We start from the raw sequence: 19,597 nt of genomic DNA, 5'->3' as shown, positions 1-19,597 counted from the left end.
GATTTTACACATATTGGAAAGTTACTTCTATTTAGGGGTATTGTTAACAGAATATCTGGACCATACACGTATGGCAAAGCAGAGCGTTTGGTTAACTGATCTCAAACTATCAAATATATCTTCTTTGATAGGCATTTAGAAGTTGGAGTACAAAGAAAGGATAAGAATTTATGGATGAACAACTTCTTTAGTACTATTAAGAGCGACGTTTCGGTGTAGGTTCTTACACCGTTATTAAACAAGTGACACTTGTGATACTCACTTACTTGATAACAGTGTTAGAGCCTACACCGAAACGTCGCTCTTAATAGTACTAAAGAAGTTGTTCATCCATAAATTCTTTCCGTTACTTCGTAAAAAAATGGTGTTATGCAATACCGTACATTTACAACGTTAAATGACACGATGTGTGCTCGGTTTTAGAATATGGATCTTGTATATGGGGAATGAATGATATGCCGTATATTAATGCTGTACAGAATCGTGCAATGCGTTCTGTTCTCGCTGTGACAAAGTATGTCCCAAACGTAGGTGTAAGCAGCGTCATGGCATGGACCCCACCAGTAGTACGCCAATGGGGAAGTGTGGTTCGACAATAGAAACGTCTTTGCAATATAAACCAAGTTCGTATCGTTCGTAAAATATGTCTATGGAGTAATCTCGGAGCAACCAGAATAAAGAAGAATCTTTACTTCCGCACCCATTGTAAATTAATAGATCTGGACTTGGGAGATTTTATTCCCCCAGGCAATTGTTTTAGATCAGGGTTTATTGTTAAACGTTTGGTTTTTGATTCACATAAAATTTAATGGAAAAATGCCATTTGACACCCTGTTGGTCCATCGCGCACGGGAGGTTATAAACTTAGATTATACCTATTGCTCAAAGCATGACTATACTGCTGATGAGTATGTCATCCGCCCTATGCCCCGTGCCCACAGAAGCGCTTTGGCTAAATTTTAATGTGCCACCGCGCCTATCCAAATTGAATTAGGACGGTATATTAACATGCCGTTAGAAGACAGGAAGTGTTTTCAGTGTCTTGCCGTTGTTGAAAATGAATGCAATGTCATTTTAAATTGTCCTGTGTATAATGTTGAGCGACGTAGTCTCCTAAACAAGTGTGACGTACAAAATATAATATTATGTGTTCTGTTACCGCCAAAACCTGCAATGGCATTTTACAAAAAAGGAAAAATCCTAGTCAGCTTCTGTCCTTATTATCTGTGCTTAAAATGTGAATATCTTTTAGAAGAATCTCATATAGGTATTTTATTATGTAACAGTGTTGTGATAAGTCTGTCTGTCGGTCTGTGTGTCCGTCCGTCCGTCCGTCCGTCCCTCCGTCCGTCCGTCCGTCCGTCTGTCTGTCATGCAACCGGGAAGCCGCCGACGCTAACAGGATGGGTAACGCTGTTGAAATCTCCTTTCAACACATGTACGCGACCCTGGGATGGTTGTTTGCTTAACAACGGTATTTATTACTCGACAAGTGCACACGTCAACAACATCAATCAAAAGCAAATTTACATCCTGAGCCCATTCTGTAATCTGTCTTTATCAACTGAGGTCATAGTTTGCAAGATTTAGTTGTGACTTGTTCTGATCACGAGGTCGAACATGGTGGCTGCACTGATAATCTTTATGAGAGTTACTTCCAGTGGAAAGAAGGATGTATGCCAAGAAACACATTACCTTACACCACCTGGGATTATTGTTTAACGCATTCTTGTCTCACCAGTGAGCACGCACTGACGGTAGGGTTTACAACGATGTTCTTTGTAAGAAACGTTTATCACAGTACTCATTTCTTTTTATTTATATAGTGGCTGGTGTTAATTAAACATTAGGTGTTATTTGCTTTCTTACGACTTTGGAGGAATAACATCCACACTGATTCGGCATTTATTATTGTCATTAGTAGTAGTAGTAGTAGTAGTAGTAGTAGTAGTAGTAGTAGCAGCAGCAGCAGCAGCAGCAGTAGTAGTAGTAGTAGTAGTAGTAGTAGTAGTAGTAGCAGTAGTAGTGGTGGTGGTAGTAATAGTAGTAGAAGTCGTAATTGTAGTAGTAGTAGTAGTAGTAGTAGTAGTAGTAGTAGTAGTAGTAGTAGTAGTAGAGTTATTCATATTAACATAAACAAATAAAATATTATTATTATCATTATTATTATTATTTACAGATTAACATAAAAGTTGCAGCTATGTGGGTTTGGGTGATCCTGGCACAGTGAGGCTGGTTAGGCTCATCGTCAGCTCAGGGCCCTTGCCCCCTCTACACGCAGCCCAGACACCGAATGGGACTTCTTCCAGGTAACTTTTTCGGAGAATGTGAAGACTCCCCAACACTGCAGCCTTCTGCATTACCCAGATTGCCGGAAGGGCTGTATTCCTGGTTGCAAACCCGGGTGCTCTCCCAATGTCAGTCAACAGATTGGGAGGTACCACATCTAAGGCACCGAGAACAATGGGACAACGTGGTACTTGGGATGCAAGCGTGACATTTCGAAAGCGGGGTCTGCATATTTGCCAGGTTTTTCCTCAATCTTGTCAATCACAAGACCGCATTATCGGTGGTTCGAGAAGGGAGCTAACTCCGTTTGCCTAATCGAATGTTCGAGGTGGGCCCACATTCGAAACTAAACGCACTTGTTGTTGAGAATATATACTACGTAAACAAACCCGCATAACGAACTCATAATTTGTCTATTTAAAATATAATTGGATTAAAATGTACAAATAAGATGGCAATACAGCAGAACTCACTTCTACGAACATCGCCAAACTAGGTCGTGGGGTTATTAATATTCATGAGTTATTCCTTTTATGGAACAAGTTCTCGGAAACGTCTGAGGCTTGTATCATGTCCGAGATCAATTCAAGTGTAGACATATGTTCAGGCTTATATCGCCACCAATACTTATGATTAGATTGATGTGTTATACTGGAAAAGGTAGAATGAGTGGTATTGCCTCTGTAATTTTAATTTGAAGTAGATTTATGTTTCTTGCTTGGTAGCTATTTTTGTAAAACTAGTGTGGTCAGCTATGACGCAGTTATTCAAACTTCAAAGACTTTTGTGCCTTTTATGGAATTAATGTCACACGAAATGATTTATAAAGATATTTCCCATCAATATTACAAAATATGAATAATATAAAATGTCACATAATGACAAACGTGAGCCCAATAGCCTAAATGACTTCGTCAACCTTAAGAAACCCAGCGATTTAAAAATGTGGGCCCACCTGTTTCGATCACTATAAGACGGGAACAATGTGGGCCCACATTTTAGAAAATGGTTATAAGTAAGCAAAGCTAATGAAGCTAGCGATTTTTTTAATGTGGTCCCTCCTTTTGCAATCACTATGACGGAAGAACGTCTACCCACTAGGCGATATACAAATGTGGGCCCACTTGTTTCGATCACCATATATGACGGGAACAATGTGGGCCCACATTTGAGAAAATGATTATCAATATTTAAGTAGAATTTCGCGATTAATAAATGAGGTCCCTCCTGTTGCAATCAATATGACGGAAGAACGTCTGCCAACATTTAGGGATTGATTATCAGAACTAACGAAACAACCTCACGAAGCTAGGCGAAATACAAATGTGGGCCCACTTGTTTCGATCACCATAGATGACGGGAAAAATGTGGGCCCACATTTTGGAAAATGGTTATCACCACTAAACCAATCTTAGAAGATGTACTGATGGAAACATAAATATATAATGCATTCAAACATTTAATTACCTTACGTTTTAATAAGCTGGGCATTTAATAGCTGGACCAACAACGTGCAGCGTGGGTGACGCCATTTCTCGCAAATACGAAAACAACGGAGATAGCTCCCGTTTGAAATTAGAGTGACCTCCCTTTCCCAATATGAACCACTGATAATGCGGTTTCGCCTTACTGTCAAAAGGGGCCGACAATTCACTGATATAAATGAGTTCATTGGATTTATCAAAAGGGACATGGTCAGGGTTGTTGGCCTGGATATGTCTTAGGCTGTATACGGGCCTATTCCAAAGGATTTTGTATTGATCATTTTCTATGACGCCCTCTACATATTCCGGGTCGTACCATGGATGGACCTCTGTGTCAAAACCACAAGCATGGCAAAAACGGTAATAAAATGATCGAGCCACCCCATCATGTCGCTTAAGATACTGTGTCTGTGCCAAAGCTGGGCATTCATTCATATATATTATTATTATTGGGAGTAGCGCACTTTACCAGGGGCACTTTTCCAGATCCAACTAGCGCTGTAGGGGCTCGAACGCGCTTCGCCGGCTCTACCAATTGACCACGAGCGCTATCACATGTAATCAGTGCTCGTTTAATCGGTCATACAAGCATGCGTAATTCGGAAAACAATGAATTGCGCATGCGTGTGACGTCACCGTCCGCTCTCCCATTCATCTTTTCTTGAAACCACACCCGCCATTGTTTATGTCAACATGACCCACCAATCGGATTAACTGGAATAACGCTTGAAAAGGTAAGACATTATGGCTTACCCTTGCCCAAAGCAAGCTAACCCTAAGGCCCGAAAACGGGTGTTGGATCGTAAAGACGTGTAAGTTTCGCTAAGAGCGAAAACGGGTGTTGGATCGTAAAGACGTGTAAGTTTCCCTAAGACCGAAAACGGGTATTGGATCGTAAAGACGTGTAAGGTCCCTTAGAGCGAAAACGGGTGTTGGATCGTAAAAACGTGTACGTTTCCCTAAGAGCGAAAACGGGTGTTAGATCGTTAAGACGTGTAAGTTTCGCTAAGAGCGAAAACGGGTGTTGGATCGTAAAGACGTGTAAGTTTCCCTAAGACCGAAACCGGGTGCTGGATCGTAAAGACGTGTAAGGTCCCTAAGACCGAAAACGGGTGTTGGATCGTGAAGCACGGTAACGGTATAGCGAGACAGCAGTAGCACTATAGCGCTGTATTTGACTGGAGGGTAGAGCTTGGGCTGCGCCTGGTAAACTGCACTGTTGCCTATATATATCTATATACACGTAGATGTAAGGCGATGGTTGCTTTGTGCCATGTCATTTTACATTTTTTAGGTGTTTATGTTGACTGAGCCTGGACACCTGGTCCAGGTCTGGAAGTAAACATTACGCAATAGCGGAGTCCGCCATCTTGTTTAAACAGCCGACCGGCCGTGTCTCCGATATGCAGCTTCCAAACCCGATAGTGAACAGAGGAGACTATCGCATACAAAACATTTTCAGACACATTCACAAATTGAAGATATATACGGTGTGTCTTATTATGATTTAAATAATCAGATCACCCGAATTGATGGTACGTGCAAATTTTGATACTAAATATAAACACTACATTGATGCGATTGGCAGAACAACAATGTAATTTGTGCTAAGTAACGGAATCAATGCTAGAATTATATGTACAACCTGTTTAAATGCATTTTACAAGTTACAATTTCACACATAAACACTATGTTATGACCAATATATGTAACACTCACTTGAGACCAGCGGCCCAAACAACAGCACACATACTCCAATGAAACAAGAAATGATCATAATGGCGTCCTGTCGTCGCCAACCGCTCTCCCTGAAGACAGTGATTACTATATCCCACCACAATGTACCTGCACCACAAGATTCAGAAATACCTCAGCCCTGTGTACACGGTGTTCTGCCTGGAGTGTTCAGCGACACTCGTATGAAAAGAATATCAATTTATTGCAACATACAGGTCCCGATGTGACTCATTTCAACATCAAAATAAGGCCTCGACTGTAATAATCCCCATCGACTCCCGGATACGCTTACCGGGTAATGTGATGAATCCTGTTTGATAAACGAGTTCACTGTCACCACACTGTCACGCCCATGACATCAGTGTTCGGTCTGTGTTGTGCACCTATTCATGTTGTGTTATATACAAAGATGTATTTTTTATACAAAGCAATATAACTGATAGAAGTATGTATGATAAAATGGGAATGTTTCTCGGCAGGACACACCGAAAGGAAAATCACTGACATTGTGACGCAATATGTTAATGCCCATATTCCGGGTAAATGAGCAATGTTTAACCTGTGCCTAGTCAACCGTACAACCCGGCTTAACGGGCTAAAATAACGTTCGGATTTACGGTGTGTCATTGCAGTAACAGAACGACAGTTGTTTGGCAAATAAGGTCACATTTGCCGATCTGGGAATAACTTGTTTAAACATTATGAAATCGTTCAAATAAAACATTGTGGCTGTTACAGTATAATATTCCAGGACATCCCTGACTCGGATAGTGCTTTACCATCTTGGAGTTGTAAATAGACATGGACATCCTGCGCATCCTCACCCTGGACTGCATGTCTATCAACAGTAGTGCTGCTTGTTCATGCACAGTTCACACTTCTAAAATTAAAATAAGAGATAATGATTCAACTGACTGGCCTCTGGGACTTGGTTTTATACAATTAAGAAAAACCTCCAGCCACTTTTTTGGTATCAAACAATCACCATACAACGCCTTTTTTGGTACTGAAGCCAAAGTTGGACTTCGTCCAAATCCCTACCAAGATCACTTCTCGAGAGAATGGTGTCTCAAAACGATTTTATTGCAGCCTATTCTCCCACAAACTAGACAACTGAAATGGCCACATGGTTGCAATCTGACGAGATCGAATACGTTTCCGAGACTCAGCTTGTCAGCTAAGGACCATTGAACTGAACATCCAAGTCCAGCGAAAAATACCAGCAAATGGTCAACTTGCACAGAATGAACGCATGGTCAAGCGTAGTCGTTCCTGACAACCCCCATGTCTTACATGTGCCAGCAAGAACTGTTAAAATTTAGACTGATAATATATGTATTTACATTTAATGACTGCAAAAGATTATGTGTAAACAATATCACTGTATATCTAAGTCTACAATTGTTCACAGTAGATTCTATATTTTCTGTAACAGAACTGTATAAGAAACCTAAATATGGGATTTATCTAAAATTGTACACATTTCGTCATGGAATCCAGTGCATCCAATATATATCACAATTCACGACCACATTTAAATCACATCTATAATGAAATACCATGTGTATACAGTCCCAACAAGTTTTGATAATACGATTTACCAGCGCATGACGACGAGAGTAACGTTTAACGGTCTAAGGGAGGCAACCCTCGCTAACCATACATGTATCTGTTAACGGAAGAGACTATAATCAATGACACATCTAGAAACTGTTTTTCATACATGTATCGCGAATACATACATACATAGATACATACATACATACATACATACATACATACATACATACATACATACATACATACATACATACATACATACATACATACATCCATACTCAATGAGTACAGTGAGTGAGTGAGTATGATTTTACGCCGCTCTTAGTAATATTCCAGCAATATCACGGCGGGGGACACCAGAAATGGGCTTTACACATTGTACCCATGTCGGGAATGGAACCTGGGTCTTTGGCGTGACGAGCGAACGCTTAAACCACTAGGCTACCCGACCGCCCCACAATGTAGTGAAGCAACGCACTTGAATCAACCTTACTGCCTTGTGTTTATATTGGACTTCGGGATTAAACAACCGTTCTGAGTGTAATCGTAATTCGAAGCATATACATCGAGCTGTTCCTAATTACTGATGCAATATATTAAAAGTGAATTTTTATTTATTTCAGGCAACCATTTGACTTATAACTATTTAGAGTGAGTGAGTGAATGAGTGAATGTTGTTTTAAAACTATGTCAGCTATAGCCCAGCTATATCACTATTGGCTTCACATCGACGGATGACAGCAAGAATTAGGTCGGGACAAGGTGAGCCACCACAGTAACATCTTGATCTCAGTGGTCACTGGTACAACAAACACGAGGTCCTGGACCTGATTCTGCTCTATCATCCGACACAGCCTATCATTATGATAATATTATTCCAATATATCTTTGCATACATCCTACATGTAGCAAACGTATGATATAATGAAATGAAATATGTTAGCCGTACACATCTTCTCCTTTCATGTTACAGCTGTGACATGTCCTGCAGACCCGGCAAACGTAATGAGGACAAATAGAGGAAATCCTTTATGCTGTGATAAAACCAAAATCGTAAACTGGCATTTAGAAGCTGCATTATCCACGGACAAAATGCATTGATTATCCAAAGAGATCCAAACCCAGTGCTGTCTGAATTAAAGCAATATGTGTATAGCGAAGAATTATTCTAAAAGTATCAGGTTCCCCAGTGACCCGGCTGTCAAATCGGCTGTTTCACTTAGTTTATTATGATTTGAAACCTTTGATTGACCGATCAAAATCGAGTATTTTCCACATGCCTGGGGGAATTCAGAATGTTACTCGTACTACCACTGTTTGGTTACACTGTCTGGCGCTCAGCATTAAGGGGCCAAAACAAGGACTGGTCGGCTCGGAGTCACACACACACACACACACACACACACACACACACACACACACACACACACACACACACACACACACACATGCACTATATCGCTATATAAGTGCAATAACCTTTGACGCGACGTTAAACCCCATTTCACCTCACCTCACCACTGTTTGGTGATAAAACAGCTATGACTAGTGAGACGTTGATTGATTTCTGTCTGAGATGATAGATGTCTCGGGAGGAGGTAGAATATGTCAATGTCCACATCTTTATGGTTTTGTCAGGGCATGTATGGTCAGATTGACCGTGGCGCCGATAATATCAGTTCTTCCTTCCGTCCCTTGGCTGCCCGCATCAGCTCATTATGGGCTCGACAGCAGGTTGCATCTTGGTAATGCTATTGGGTTGGGCAAGAAGCCGTGTTCAACCCAATGCCACTCACTCTCGCTTAAATCTAGAACGTTAAAGATAAAAAACCGAATGTATACCATCCATCAGTTTCAAAATATTTCGGGCTATGTCGTAAAAGAACCAAGTCTTCTTCTGTAATACCCGGCCGCCTTCATAGAGTGGTCTTCAGGTAGATCGTCCGCCCGGAGAGCGGAAGGTAGGGCTTTCAATTGTATCCAGGCGTAAGACCCAAACACTGAGTGGGGTATTTATCTTAAACTGAGACATGGTACCTCAGTAGGCCAGCACTATCAAAGCGGCAACAGTCCGGACTAGTACAAGCAGCCCCATACACATACAAGTGCATGGGTACATAAGTGCAATAATCTTCGACGCGACGTTAAACCCCATTTCATCTGTTCTCACATGCAAAGAACACAACATGCCTGCCGTTGTTTTGCTCTCGTTAAATGAATATATTTTCTCTGAGGACTAACTCACATTGATAACCTTCCATCTCTATATTATATAGTCTTTATTCATTAGGTATTTTAGGCCAGATGACCATTATACATTACAGAGTATACAGTGAGAGAGAAACATTATAATACAAAAGTAAATTTTAGGTGATTTGTACAAGACGTAGTTTCATTGCTTTGTAGATGAATAGGATAGATTTTGAATGATTAATACATCATTTGATGCCATTAAAATGTTAAACGTATGTATGGAGGGGTACAGGTAAAACATTTTGGGTATACATTTTCGTCTTAAATGTACATATGGATCACAAATTATTATAAAATGAAATTCATCTTCAATTTGATTTTGAGTGCAAGCCAGACACAACCTTTCAGATTTTAACTCTTTTTTTTTACCTCCAAGTCTCAATTCGGAGCTGATGGAAACAGCATCTACGTAGCGCAAGGGCACGTCTGTATTTAACAAGTGGTAATTCTTTTAAATATGTTTCTAAGCCGATATTTATTTTGAATAAACTGTAAAGAGTTGATTTTGAGCTTGATGAAAGAGCTGCGTGCCAATTTGTTCATAAGATAATTTTAGACAGAGTAAAATTTCCGGCAGAAGCTGGAGATATTACTTATGAATTGTTGGTCCCATATGTAACAAAAACCAGCAGAGAATAGGATGTGTTTTACTTTTGATGCCCAGTTAGTTTTACCATTACTACAGCCTAACAATAATAAGTTATAACATTTCTTTACCAAACGTGATTCAGGCATACTAATTATTTTCCACCAATACTTAACAACACGTCTAAATGCAAATATGTATATTGGGTATATTGGGTATTCTCCTCTAACAACGTGGTTTGCGGGTGACTGCTTAACACATAAACATCTCTTACAGGCAAACACTTGTACAACTTCTATTTCTTCGTAATTATGAACACCCCAAACTTCAGAGCCATACAATAGAATTGGGCTGATTTGGGAATCAAAGATTTTTAAAAATAGATCATGAGGTGATGGATTTAACATATATACTGTTTTAATAATTCCACACCGAACCTCTTTTGCCTAAGTTGATTAACTATTAACATGAGCAGAACACAGTAGTGATCTGGAGAATAATAATCCCAAGTATTTGTAACACGAAACACATTCAAGTTAAAATACCACTTTTCGACTCTTGATTAATTTATACCATTTTTAAAAACAACGGTTTTAGTTTTAGATGAGTTAACAGACAAGTGGTATTTATCACAAAAACAACATAAAACATTAATTCGATTTTGTAGCCCATAGACAGTATCTGCAAAAAGAACGATATCATCTGCAAATTACAGCAAAAATACCTGTATGATATCAGGATGAAGCTGCACCCCTGGCGCACATGAAGATCTATTTGTTAAGCAAGTTCATTTATAAAAATAGAAAACAAAAAGGGGCTCAACACGCAGCCTTGCCTGAAGCCTGAAGGGCAATCGAAACTTTCAGATAATATGTTATTTGAATTAACACACCAATTCACACAACTATAGTTAGATTCAAGTGCATTCAACATCTTGGATGAAACTCCCCTGTTTTTTAATATAAACCATAATTTAGATCTGTTTGAAAAAGTCGACATAAACCTTACCACGCTTTTTTGAAAGGTAGTGTCGAATAATAGATGTAAAATGAAAATATTATCTGTTGTGCTATATCCTTTTCGAAATCCCGCTTGCGACTCGCTAATTTGTCGTACGAATTTGCCCAAAATACTAATCTTGCATTAAGAACTAATGTATAAAGTTTACTTCAAGTGCTTAAAAGGGAAATACATGTAACTCTATAATTATGAGCATCAGATTTGTCACCTGACTTATACAAAGGGATTATGGTACCTGTACTCCATGATTCAGGGAAATAAGATGATTCCAAAATGACATTAAACAACAAATCTCTATAATAAAGAGATGCAGATGGACATGCTGATGCCCACCAGGGAATCCAGGAACCTGTCGTTGTTGGAGCAAGATGTGTTGTTCAATACGTGGTCGGATGTCAACGGTCGGAACAGCAAAACCACTTCTGTGTTACTCCGCGGTAGTTCTTCCATGCAATCGATGACAATGGGTGATCCAGCGAAACCTTTAGCCAAATATTTGCCATGAATTCGATTCTTGAATACCTGTTCTCGTGGATTCCATGAAAGTGAAAAACATCTGTGTTCAATATGCACATACACCCATGACAGATACAGGAACACGCACACGCACGCGCACATGCACGTTGACTGTAAAATATGTATATGATTTGTAACAAGCTTTCATGTTCTAATTAACATAAACATAACATCAACACTAAGCATCATTTGATATACAAAATTAAAAATTTTATAACAAAAAACAAAAACAATTAAAAGTATATTCTGCGACAACAAAGATGAATTTCCAAAGTTTCTCATCGTGGTCATTGTGTTATCTTCCATTCATAACTGTGACATGCTTGTGGCATGAGTGTGATAGTCTTTCTTGAATACTGATCAGTTGGTGAATGTTCTTTCCCTCGTAAAACATGACATCCGTACCTTGGTTATCCACAGCTCAACAATCAACATCACACATGACCCAAATAGATGGGAAACAAGATAATGTAAGAACACAGGTAACTGCGTTTTCTTATGGCCTTCGATGATATAAATTATACCTCTTTGGAACAGTTTTTGCTGTCGAGGGAGTTTAGGGATTTCATTAAAATATATGTTGTTTTGTGTGAAGGAGTATCAATGTATGTGTCCAGCAATGCAAAAACATGTACATCATGTGAAACTGTCACTCAACTGGTGGGCATATGTAAAATCGATCAGTTGATGAATGTTCGTTAACTTGTAAAACGCGACTTCTGATCCTTGGTTATGCACAGTTGAACAATCAACATCACACATGACCCCAAAAAATCGGGAAGTAGATAATGTGAGAATACAGGTAATTGCATTTTTTTAAAATATGATACAAATTATACCTCTTTGGTTTGTTTTCAGGACATTTGTTAACGTTGCTATTATTTGCTGTGGAGGGAGATTAGATTTTTCTTAATCAAATATGTTAAAATGGATGAAGACGCTAATTTGTGTGAAGGAGTATCCATGTATGTGTCCTTTCTATTTACTCCAGCAATACAAAACGTGGACATCATGTGCAGCTGTCACTCAACTAGGGCCTGCTGGGTTATCTATCCCTTGATATGAAGATGCGCCATTAGAGGACGACGTCACAACAGGTAGTATATCTGATAGTGGCACTGCCTGACAGTAGGGTGGAGGGTCGTCCTTCACGACTTCACTGTAAGCTGGAGGTGGAGTAAACATGGCCGGCAGGGTAGTTGCCGTAGTTGGTGGGTAGTTTGAGACTCGGACAGTGTAGACGGTGTTCAGGTTGACTTCACGTGATATGTTCCCTTGCGACTGATCATTGGTTGTGGATTTTTTCCTGGAGCAAATTCCACAGCAGCAACACGTTACAATTGCAACGCCCACAATGCCGCCGAATACCCCTCCAATTATGCCTCCAAGGTTCGGTGAAACAGACGCTGTGCAAAATAAACAACACGAAAAGGAACTTTACAATAAAGACGAGTATCGAACTTATCAAGTTCATTGAATGGTATTGTTCCAAAGTTTCTGGACACAGAAGCTGAATGATAATTATATTCTCGTTCAAGGTGATTTTTTTATATTATAGCTTGCCGAAAGAACGACTGTCACAGACATGTGTATTACATGACTTTATAAGAACTCTGGTAGAATGTGCGTTAAATATTGTTTTGAAATAGATTCCTGAACGTTTTACAACAATTACATTATTGCAAAAGTATTGTGGTTTCATAATTCTATTGCGTTCTGTTACAGCATGCCACGCATCTATACCTTCCAACAGCGTCCTCATAATGTCAAACCTAACCTGTCTGATGTTTCCAAGGTTCTAGATTGCTTGAGAAGTTAATGTTAAAGGGAGATCTAGCGGTTCTCATGTTTTTCTTGCTGGTTCTTATGCTGGGGAAACGTTTGCACAGAAGGTAATAATACACGCATATTTGTCATTGTATTACATTTATCGAGCCATTGATACCAGCATGGTATAGGTGTCAACTGCCAATTGTTCAACTACAAAGGGCAATAATAATTAATAGACAACTACCCCCTCTACAACCCGTGACACATTATTCACAAACGATGAAACAGTTTATAACTGTTTAGATTAAGGCCGCTCTGTAACTAGTTCAGCCATGTGCAGATTAGGCATCTTGATGCAATGTGAAATGAATGGACGCTGGTCTCGTAAACATAACCAGGGCGAATAAGTGACAGTTTAGTCATCCTGGCCACCGTGCCCCGCCCCTCCACCTCCATGGTCAACCCCTACCCTCAAGATATTCCTTAGTCATCTAAACACCCAAAGCCCAAATGTTCTGCTCAAGGTAGTTGATATACTGTTTGGTGCAAAATACGCTGCAGATGTTAATCAACACGTATACAATGGAAAAGTACAATGACTGAGACCCCTACGTTATAGCAGGGGTGCCGACTGATGCATCTTATTCGTCCTGTCTTAACAGATTCGATGTATTTTGAAATGAATGCATACAACTTAAAAACTTACAGGAAGATGTTGGCTCGACAGCCGTGAAGGCCAATTTAAATCCTGTTAAGGTGTTCGAACTATCGGAGAGGAATCGAACCTTCATACTCATCCCTGTACTCTGTGTATCTGGTCCATTCAATCCACACCATCGACCAAGCGAGCGTTCATATGTGCCAGTGACTATTGCAAGAATAGAACATGTGTGTGATATTATGAAGATATTGTTATACTGACAACAAATCACATACACATGCTAGGACGATAGCTGTGTTAAGACAGGCATTATTTTTAACATATATTTGGGAATGATATTCAATTATTCCACATGACCATTTTATTTTAATTTTTAGTGTAAAGTGGTAGTAAAAACCCTATGTGATTCTGGTCGATGACATGGCCTAATCTGCAGTTCAAACGACAAGGTATAACCTGGATTAACATCGTTTTATTGCAATGATAAAATGACACTTGTCTTACAAAAACATTTACACTCGTCGACATAGAGACGCTATTTCGTGTGCATAACACATACTGTCTCTCTTACTCAATTCTAGGAAAACCCTAAATTGGTGTAAGTCATAAAGTCATTACCGTCATAGAGCTGCACATAATCATAGGAACACGGGTTGTGTGGCTCCAGGTTGAAATCCACCACTTGGACATGGATTACATATCCTTCAAGGCGGTTGCTGATTGTCCATGAACAATTTGCATTGCTAAAATTAAATAATACATTATATATTGTACAATATTTTACAAAATTCGAATTGTAGCAAGATCTGTGTGTTGTTCATGACGCAACGCCACAGTTTTGCAAATTCGCCACAGTATTACGTGAATTGCAACACAACCCTCATGGAAGTTTCTGTTGTTTCTGTTGACTTTCTTAAAGATCACTACATTCAATGAACAAATACTATGCTCTTATTTACGTTTTGTTTGCTGGCCATATGTTAAATTGTCGAATATATAGGTTCAAGAACGACTGACAATCTTTTGCGATAACAACAGATTTGGTTAATTCTATACCAGGTGTCACACTGCTGAATACAATATTATGAATGGCGAAAATGATTATCATGGGGTTGAGGTGAGAAGTCTCCATGCATAATACTATGTTATAAGTCAATACACATATGGTAAAAATGCAATTGAAATGCAAGAAAAGGAGGGTCAAGTTTAATGGTTTCTCCAAAGTTTTGCTGTTTACAAGGACCCAAATTGGTTTGTTTTATTTGCGAATAGAGTGTCAGTGCTTAACTGGTGATATATTGATTTCCTGGTACGGTTAATACCATGTCGTCGTTAACTTGAGCCCATCCCAAGTCACTCTTGAACACTAAATACCTATATACATCAATCTGTACTCATGAAACGAGTCTTAGCAGAAGTTTTGTGAATGTTGGGACATATGGATAATTCATGCCGTTAAAACAGTGGAACATGACAAACGTCATTACGTTAATTCATGTGGGTTAAAAATAAAACATATTTCACATACCTTGGTGAACTTATCTCGTTTGTTTTGTGTTAGAATTTTTGCAGGTTTATCCAGTTGGAACCCACAATCCTACTTTAAATTCCCCCGTTTTCCCGTTGCCTATATCGATGCAGTTAAAACCATAGGTACTGCAACTTTTGTTGTATAATTAATGATAAAAAAACATGTTTTGTAAACTCTATATTAAAAAGGACAAAAATCAGTTTATTTCTTTTCCGACGGTATATTATTAATGTTTGTTCCAACCCTATTTCGAGTAGCTAATGTAAAACGCTATCAATATTGATGATCTTTTTGCACATTCAGATTACCAAACTTACAATCTGAGCTATTATGATTATAAGATAGCCGCGACATACATTGCAAAGAAGAAGGAAGTACAGGCGTGGTTTATTTCACATTCATTTCTTGTGGTGCAGGCATGTTTGTTTGTTCGTTGTTTAAAGCCGCACTGAAAATAATCGAGTCTCGACCAGACAACCCTGCGACCAACATCATGAGCATGGATCAACGCAATTGGGGTGCGATGACAAGCATCAACCAAGTCAGCGAGCCTATCACCTTTTGCGGCAAGCATGGGTTGCTGAAGACCTATTCTACCCCGGATCTTCGCAGGTAAGGTGCAGACATGGGTCTACCTATGTTGCATATCCATCACTTGCTATGAAACATGCCTGACTTAAACCAAACAACGGAAATATTCGGTAGTCGGTTTGTTTTTGTGAGAAATATGTCTAAAGAAATGGTAAACTGTGCAAACTATACAAAAGACACCATCTGAGCTTCTAACTCAGCTGTGTTTCTCCAATGATATGCCTTCAATCAGCTTTACCTTATGTTGCTTTACACGTAGAATACTTGAATTCTATTGGTCGGTGACATTTGGATTCATTTCCATGTAGACTAGAGATTCGTATCGCATGTTTAAAATTGTAGTAAATGATAAACACGGTGCTGAGATAAATTCGTAGTTGACCTACTGCTCGGGGAATTTTGATGTACCTCTTTGTGGCCGTGATAATCGTAATCCGCGTTGTGTATACTCACCTTGGATACTGCAGAGGGTAATTGGGTGATTCAATATATTTCGTTTCATATTCGTTTATCTCTTCGTCTGTGCCACAACCTGAAACTTTGAATAGTTACACAGCATTGGATTGATTCATGAGTAGAGTTTTGATTGTTTGATGATGAGGATGTCCAAGGAGAAACAGGACTGTTCACATTGAGAGGCAAAACAAAGAAGGGATGAGGCTATGACTTTCCATAGCTGTTAAGTATTACCGCTTATGTTTTACAAATATGAAATACCTTCATCAACGTTATCGACGTGGTGAAATGTGTTAACAAGAAAGATAATTAGAGTTTTGTTCTTTTCAATAACTCCATGTTGAAAACATAACATTAACTTTATCTGGCATTTTAACAGAGCAACAATGCGTCTTCTTGTACCACCCTCCTTGGTTCTGTTATTATTATAAATGATGTTGCAGTTTTAATGCTAGGACATATGGATAACTCATGCGGTTAACCAGTGGGACAAGATAATCGTCATTTTAATCAGAGACAGAAAGTACCTGACGTCCGGGCCATGTATTTCAAAGAAAATCCTCTTCCTGTCACAGAGCCGTCAGTGTGGAAGGTGATAGTCATGGCGTTACTGGAGCTGACCACGTCCCTGGTGCCAGTACAGTATTTACCCAGCTTAGTGTCGTAAGGCGAGGAGCCTTGAATATATACATTGAATAACCCATGTCGTCCAGGCATAAACGTTAAGATACGAGAGTTGAAGTCAAGTTGAGGTTAATAAATTAATTATTAGGCATATTTTTGCAAACTAAATCAACAAAAAGAGCAATATGACTTCATTCATTAAAGCACTTTCATAAAATTGAAAATTGTGCTTACCGTCACTGAAGAGGAGATAGTCTCTTGCACAGGTGGCTTCATATTCCAAAGAAAGAGCTATAATTTCGGCTTTTATTTTATATCCAGCAGGTGCAGAAATTGTCCACTTGCAATCCATATTGCTACAAAGAATGATGTGGTGTACTCTTTAAACGCAAGCACAGATGAGATTCAAAGGGAATGAATATAAAATGTTGATAATTGTATGTCACCTTGATATTTTGAAACCATGAATATGACCAGAGCAAAATATGAAACCAACATAACGTTTCTCCCCAGGGAAGGTAAAGAATTACATTCCTTTATCGTGAAGGTGTTCCCAATTATTCAAAAGCTGCAATACTTAAAGTTTGGATTACCTGAAGGCATCAATGACTAAGGAAGAGGTAGAATGCTAGGGTAGAGGTTCAAACGATGCAGAATCTCTGTCCCAATATGAAATGTTCAAACAGTGTACAATATGTCATGTAGTCTCTCAACAATAATTCATCATCATTTCAGGTGTCTGCTGTGGATAGCACCTTACAATCTTAGTGTGCAGTGACTGGATGCAGTCAAGTCACTGTTGTTTTTGAGGACAGAGATAATTTTCGTTATCCGGAATAGCCGGTGATGATCAGGGATGCACATACTGGATCCTGAAACAACACACGTGTCTATGCAATGGGAACACCCTCCGCACTCAAACATCAACAGGCAAGGGCATCTATTTTATTGGATGCACTACTTGTCTCCTAAAATTATAATCACGTATGCCAATAATGACATCATTGAGGCAAGCAAGAAAACTAATTTCCTCGGGGTTCTGTAGCTTGGGTCAAGCACCTATTTATTGTTGAAACTCAAGAAGTTCTGAAGTTCATGTACTGGTATATTCTGGAAGTCAAGTATTTCCTTTTTAGTCCAGGGCACCTTTGTCTTTAAGACCTGATATCTTTATTTGAGCATATTCTCCTATCATTTCGTTTCCACGAGACATATATATCTTAGGCACAGGTCCACAGTGTCCATTTCAAGCCTAGGTTACTCACTCATGTAAAAGTGCAGAATTAATTAAACCCCCATGACAGCTGTCAGTGTGTGCTGTTAGAGTGTTATTTATTTAGTCATCATATCTAGTATACGGTTGCATATTTTGCGAGCTTGCATAATCTTTCATGTTTAATATACTTTTATAGATTGCAAGGAATAAAACTTTCGCAGAAAAGTACAGTATCATCACCATAAAGCAGAAGAAATAATTTAACATATAGAAAAGTATTATCATCGTTAACTAATCAACAGCTATTACACTGCCATTCATTTAGAAATGTCTCATGATCATTTAGATGAATTGAGAAATTATATCGGGATATATTTTCCACTTATCGAACGCAGTATAACTCGGAAAATGATCTGATATCTTAATATTTACCAAAACATTAACTATGCTTGTGATGGGTTAATAATATTATCCAATCTATTGTCTCTCATTTCGATATTTACTTTTATTAACAACCTAGTCGTAGAAACTCAGCTTCCTGACAACGGTGAATTAATGACCTACGATCATAGGACATGCTATTCGATGTACACCTCTTTGCATCATGAACACGAAATCCCAACATATTGACAAGTCTACATTCGAGTAATACTTTACTGCCAACATGACCTATGAATATGTTTACTTACCGTACATGTAGTTGGAGAGAGCCATGCTGTGCAAGCTTAAAGGTAGCCATCAAGATATATACAAGCGCTGCTTAATATCAACAGAGTATTCTCCTGATTAAGCGTCCTTCGGTGAGGTGTATAAACACTACATGATACTATTGATGTGTGCAATTCATTTGTGATGTATTATGGTCATGTGTTATGTTAGGCCAGTCAAGTCAAGGATAATAGTCATGGAAAATCTAGGATTTAAAACCACGATCATAGGATTCAGGCATGTTTTTCTGCACAGCAAATTGCAACGACAAAAACTATTGGGTCACGCGTTCGATCCCTCGTGGTAGGAAGGGTAGTTGAATGTATTGGTCGCCTTGCAGCACGAAGATGTCATTATGTTATATTAACATGCCATTTATCAATAAGGGGCATCAACCAAGATGTATATATGTACTAACTTGTTGTAGTTGGGGTAGCCAGGAGACGACAAATATGTCCAGGTGGACGTAGAGGCGCTGAGCAAAGAACTTCCACAATTAACCCCACTCGCACCTATATAAAGGGATAGAAAGCAACAGTGAAAAGATAATTGTTAAATCGTTTCAAGGTTATAAGCGGTAGAGTGTGTGAGTGAG

At 39.0% G+C, this 19,597-nt stretch overlaps 1 protein-coding gene across 11 annotated transcripts in view; it reads right to left on the bottom strand.

The window, feature by feature from the left end:
* LOC124128570 (cubilin-like) overlaps positions 1-19,597 on the bottom strand; it is a 62,950-nt gene that overhangs the window by 33,206 nt on the left and 10,147 nt on the right. For 5 of the 11 annotated variants that reach the window (XM_048398491.1, XM_048398497.1, XM_048398495.1 and 2 more), the window contains exons 11-16: positions 19,421-19,514; positions 17,313-17,434; positions 16,982-17,131; positions 16,452-16,536; positions 14,495-14,619; positions 13,922-14,083 (exon numbers count right to left, since the gene is read on the bottom strand). In XM_048398491.1, coding sequence (XP_048254448.1) covers positions 13,922-14,083; positions 14,495-14,619; positions 16,452-16,536; positions 16,982-17,131; positions 17,313-17,434; positions 19,421-19,514 — 738 coding nt within the window. Of the gene's footprint in view, positions 1-5,492; positions 5,766-13,921; positions 14,084-14,494; positions 14,620-16,451; positions 16,537-16,981; positions 17,132-17,312; positions 17,435-19,420; positions 19,515-19,597 lie in introns of those variants that run through there. The other 6 variants (XM_048398494.1, XM_048398492.1, XM_048398493.1 and 3 more) reach the window with 6 other exon arrangements.

Source organism: Haliotis rufescens, unplaced genomic scaffold (genome assembly GCF_023055435.1).
Source record: "Haliotis rufescens isolate VD_foot unplaced genomic scaffold, xgHalRufe1.0.p SCAF_18, whole genome shotgun sequence".
NCBI lineage: Eukaryota > Metazoa > Mollusca > Gastropoda > Lepetellida > Haliotidae > Haliotis > Haliotis rufescens.
The sequence above is the reverse complement of the archived record's forward strand: the minus strand, read 5'-3'. Positions and strand labels throughout refer to the sequence as shown.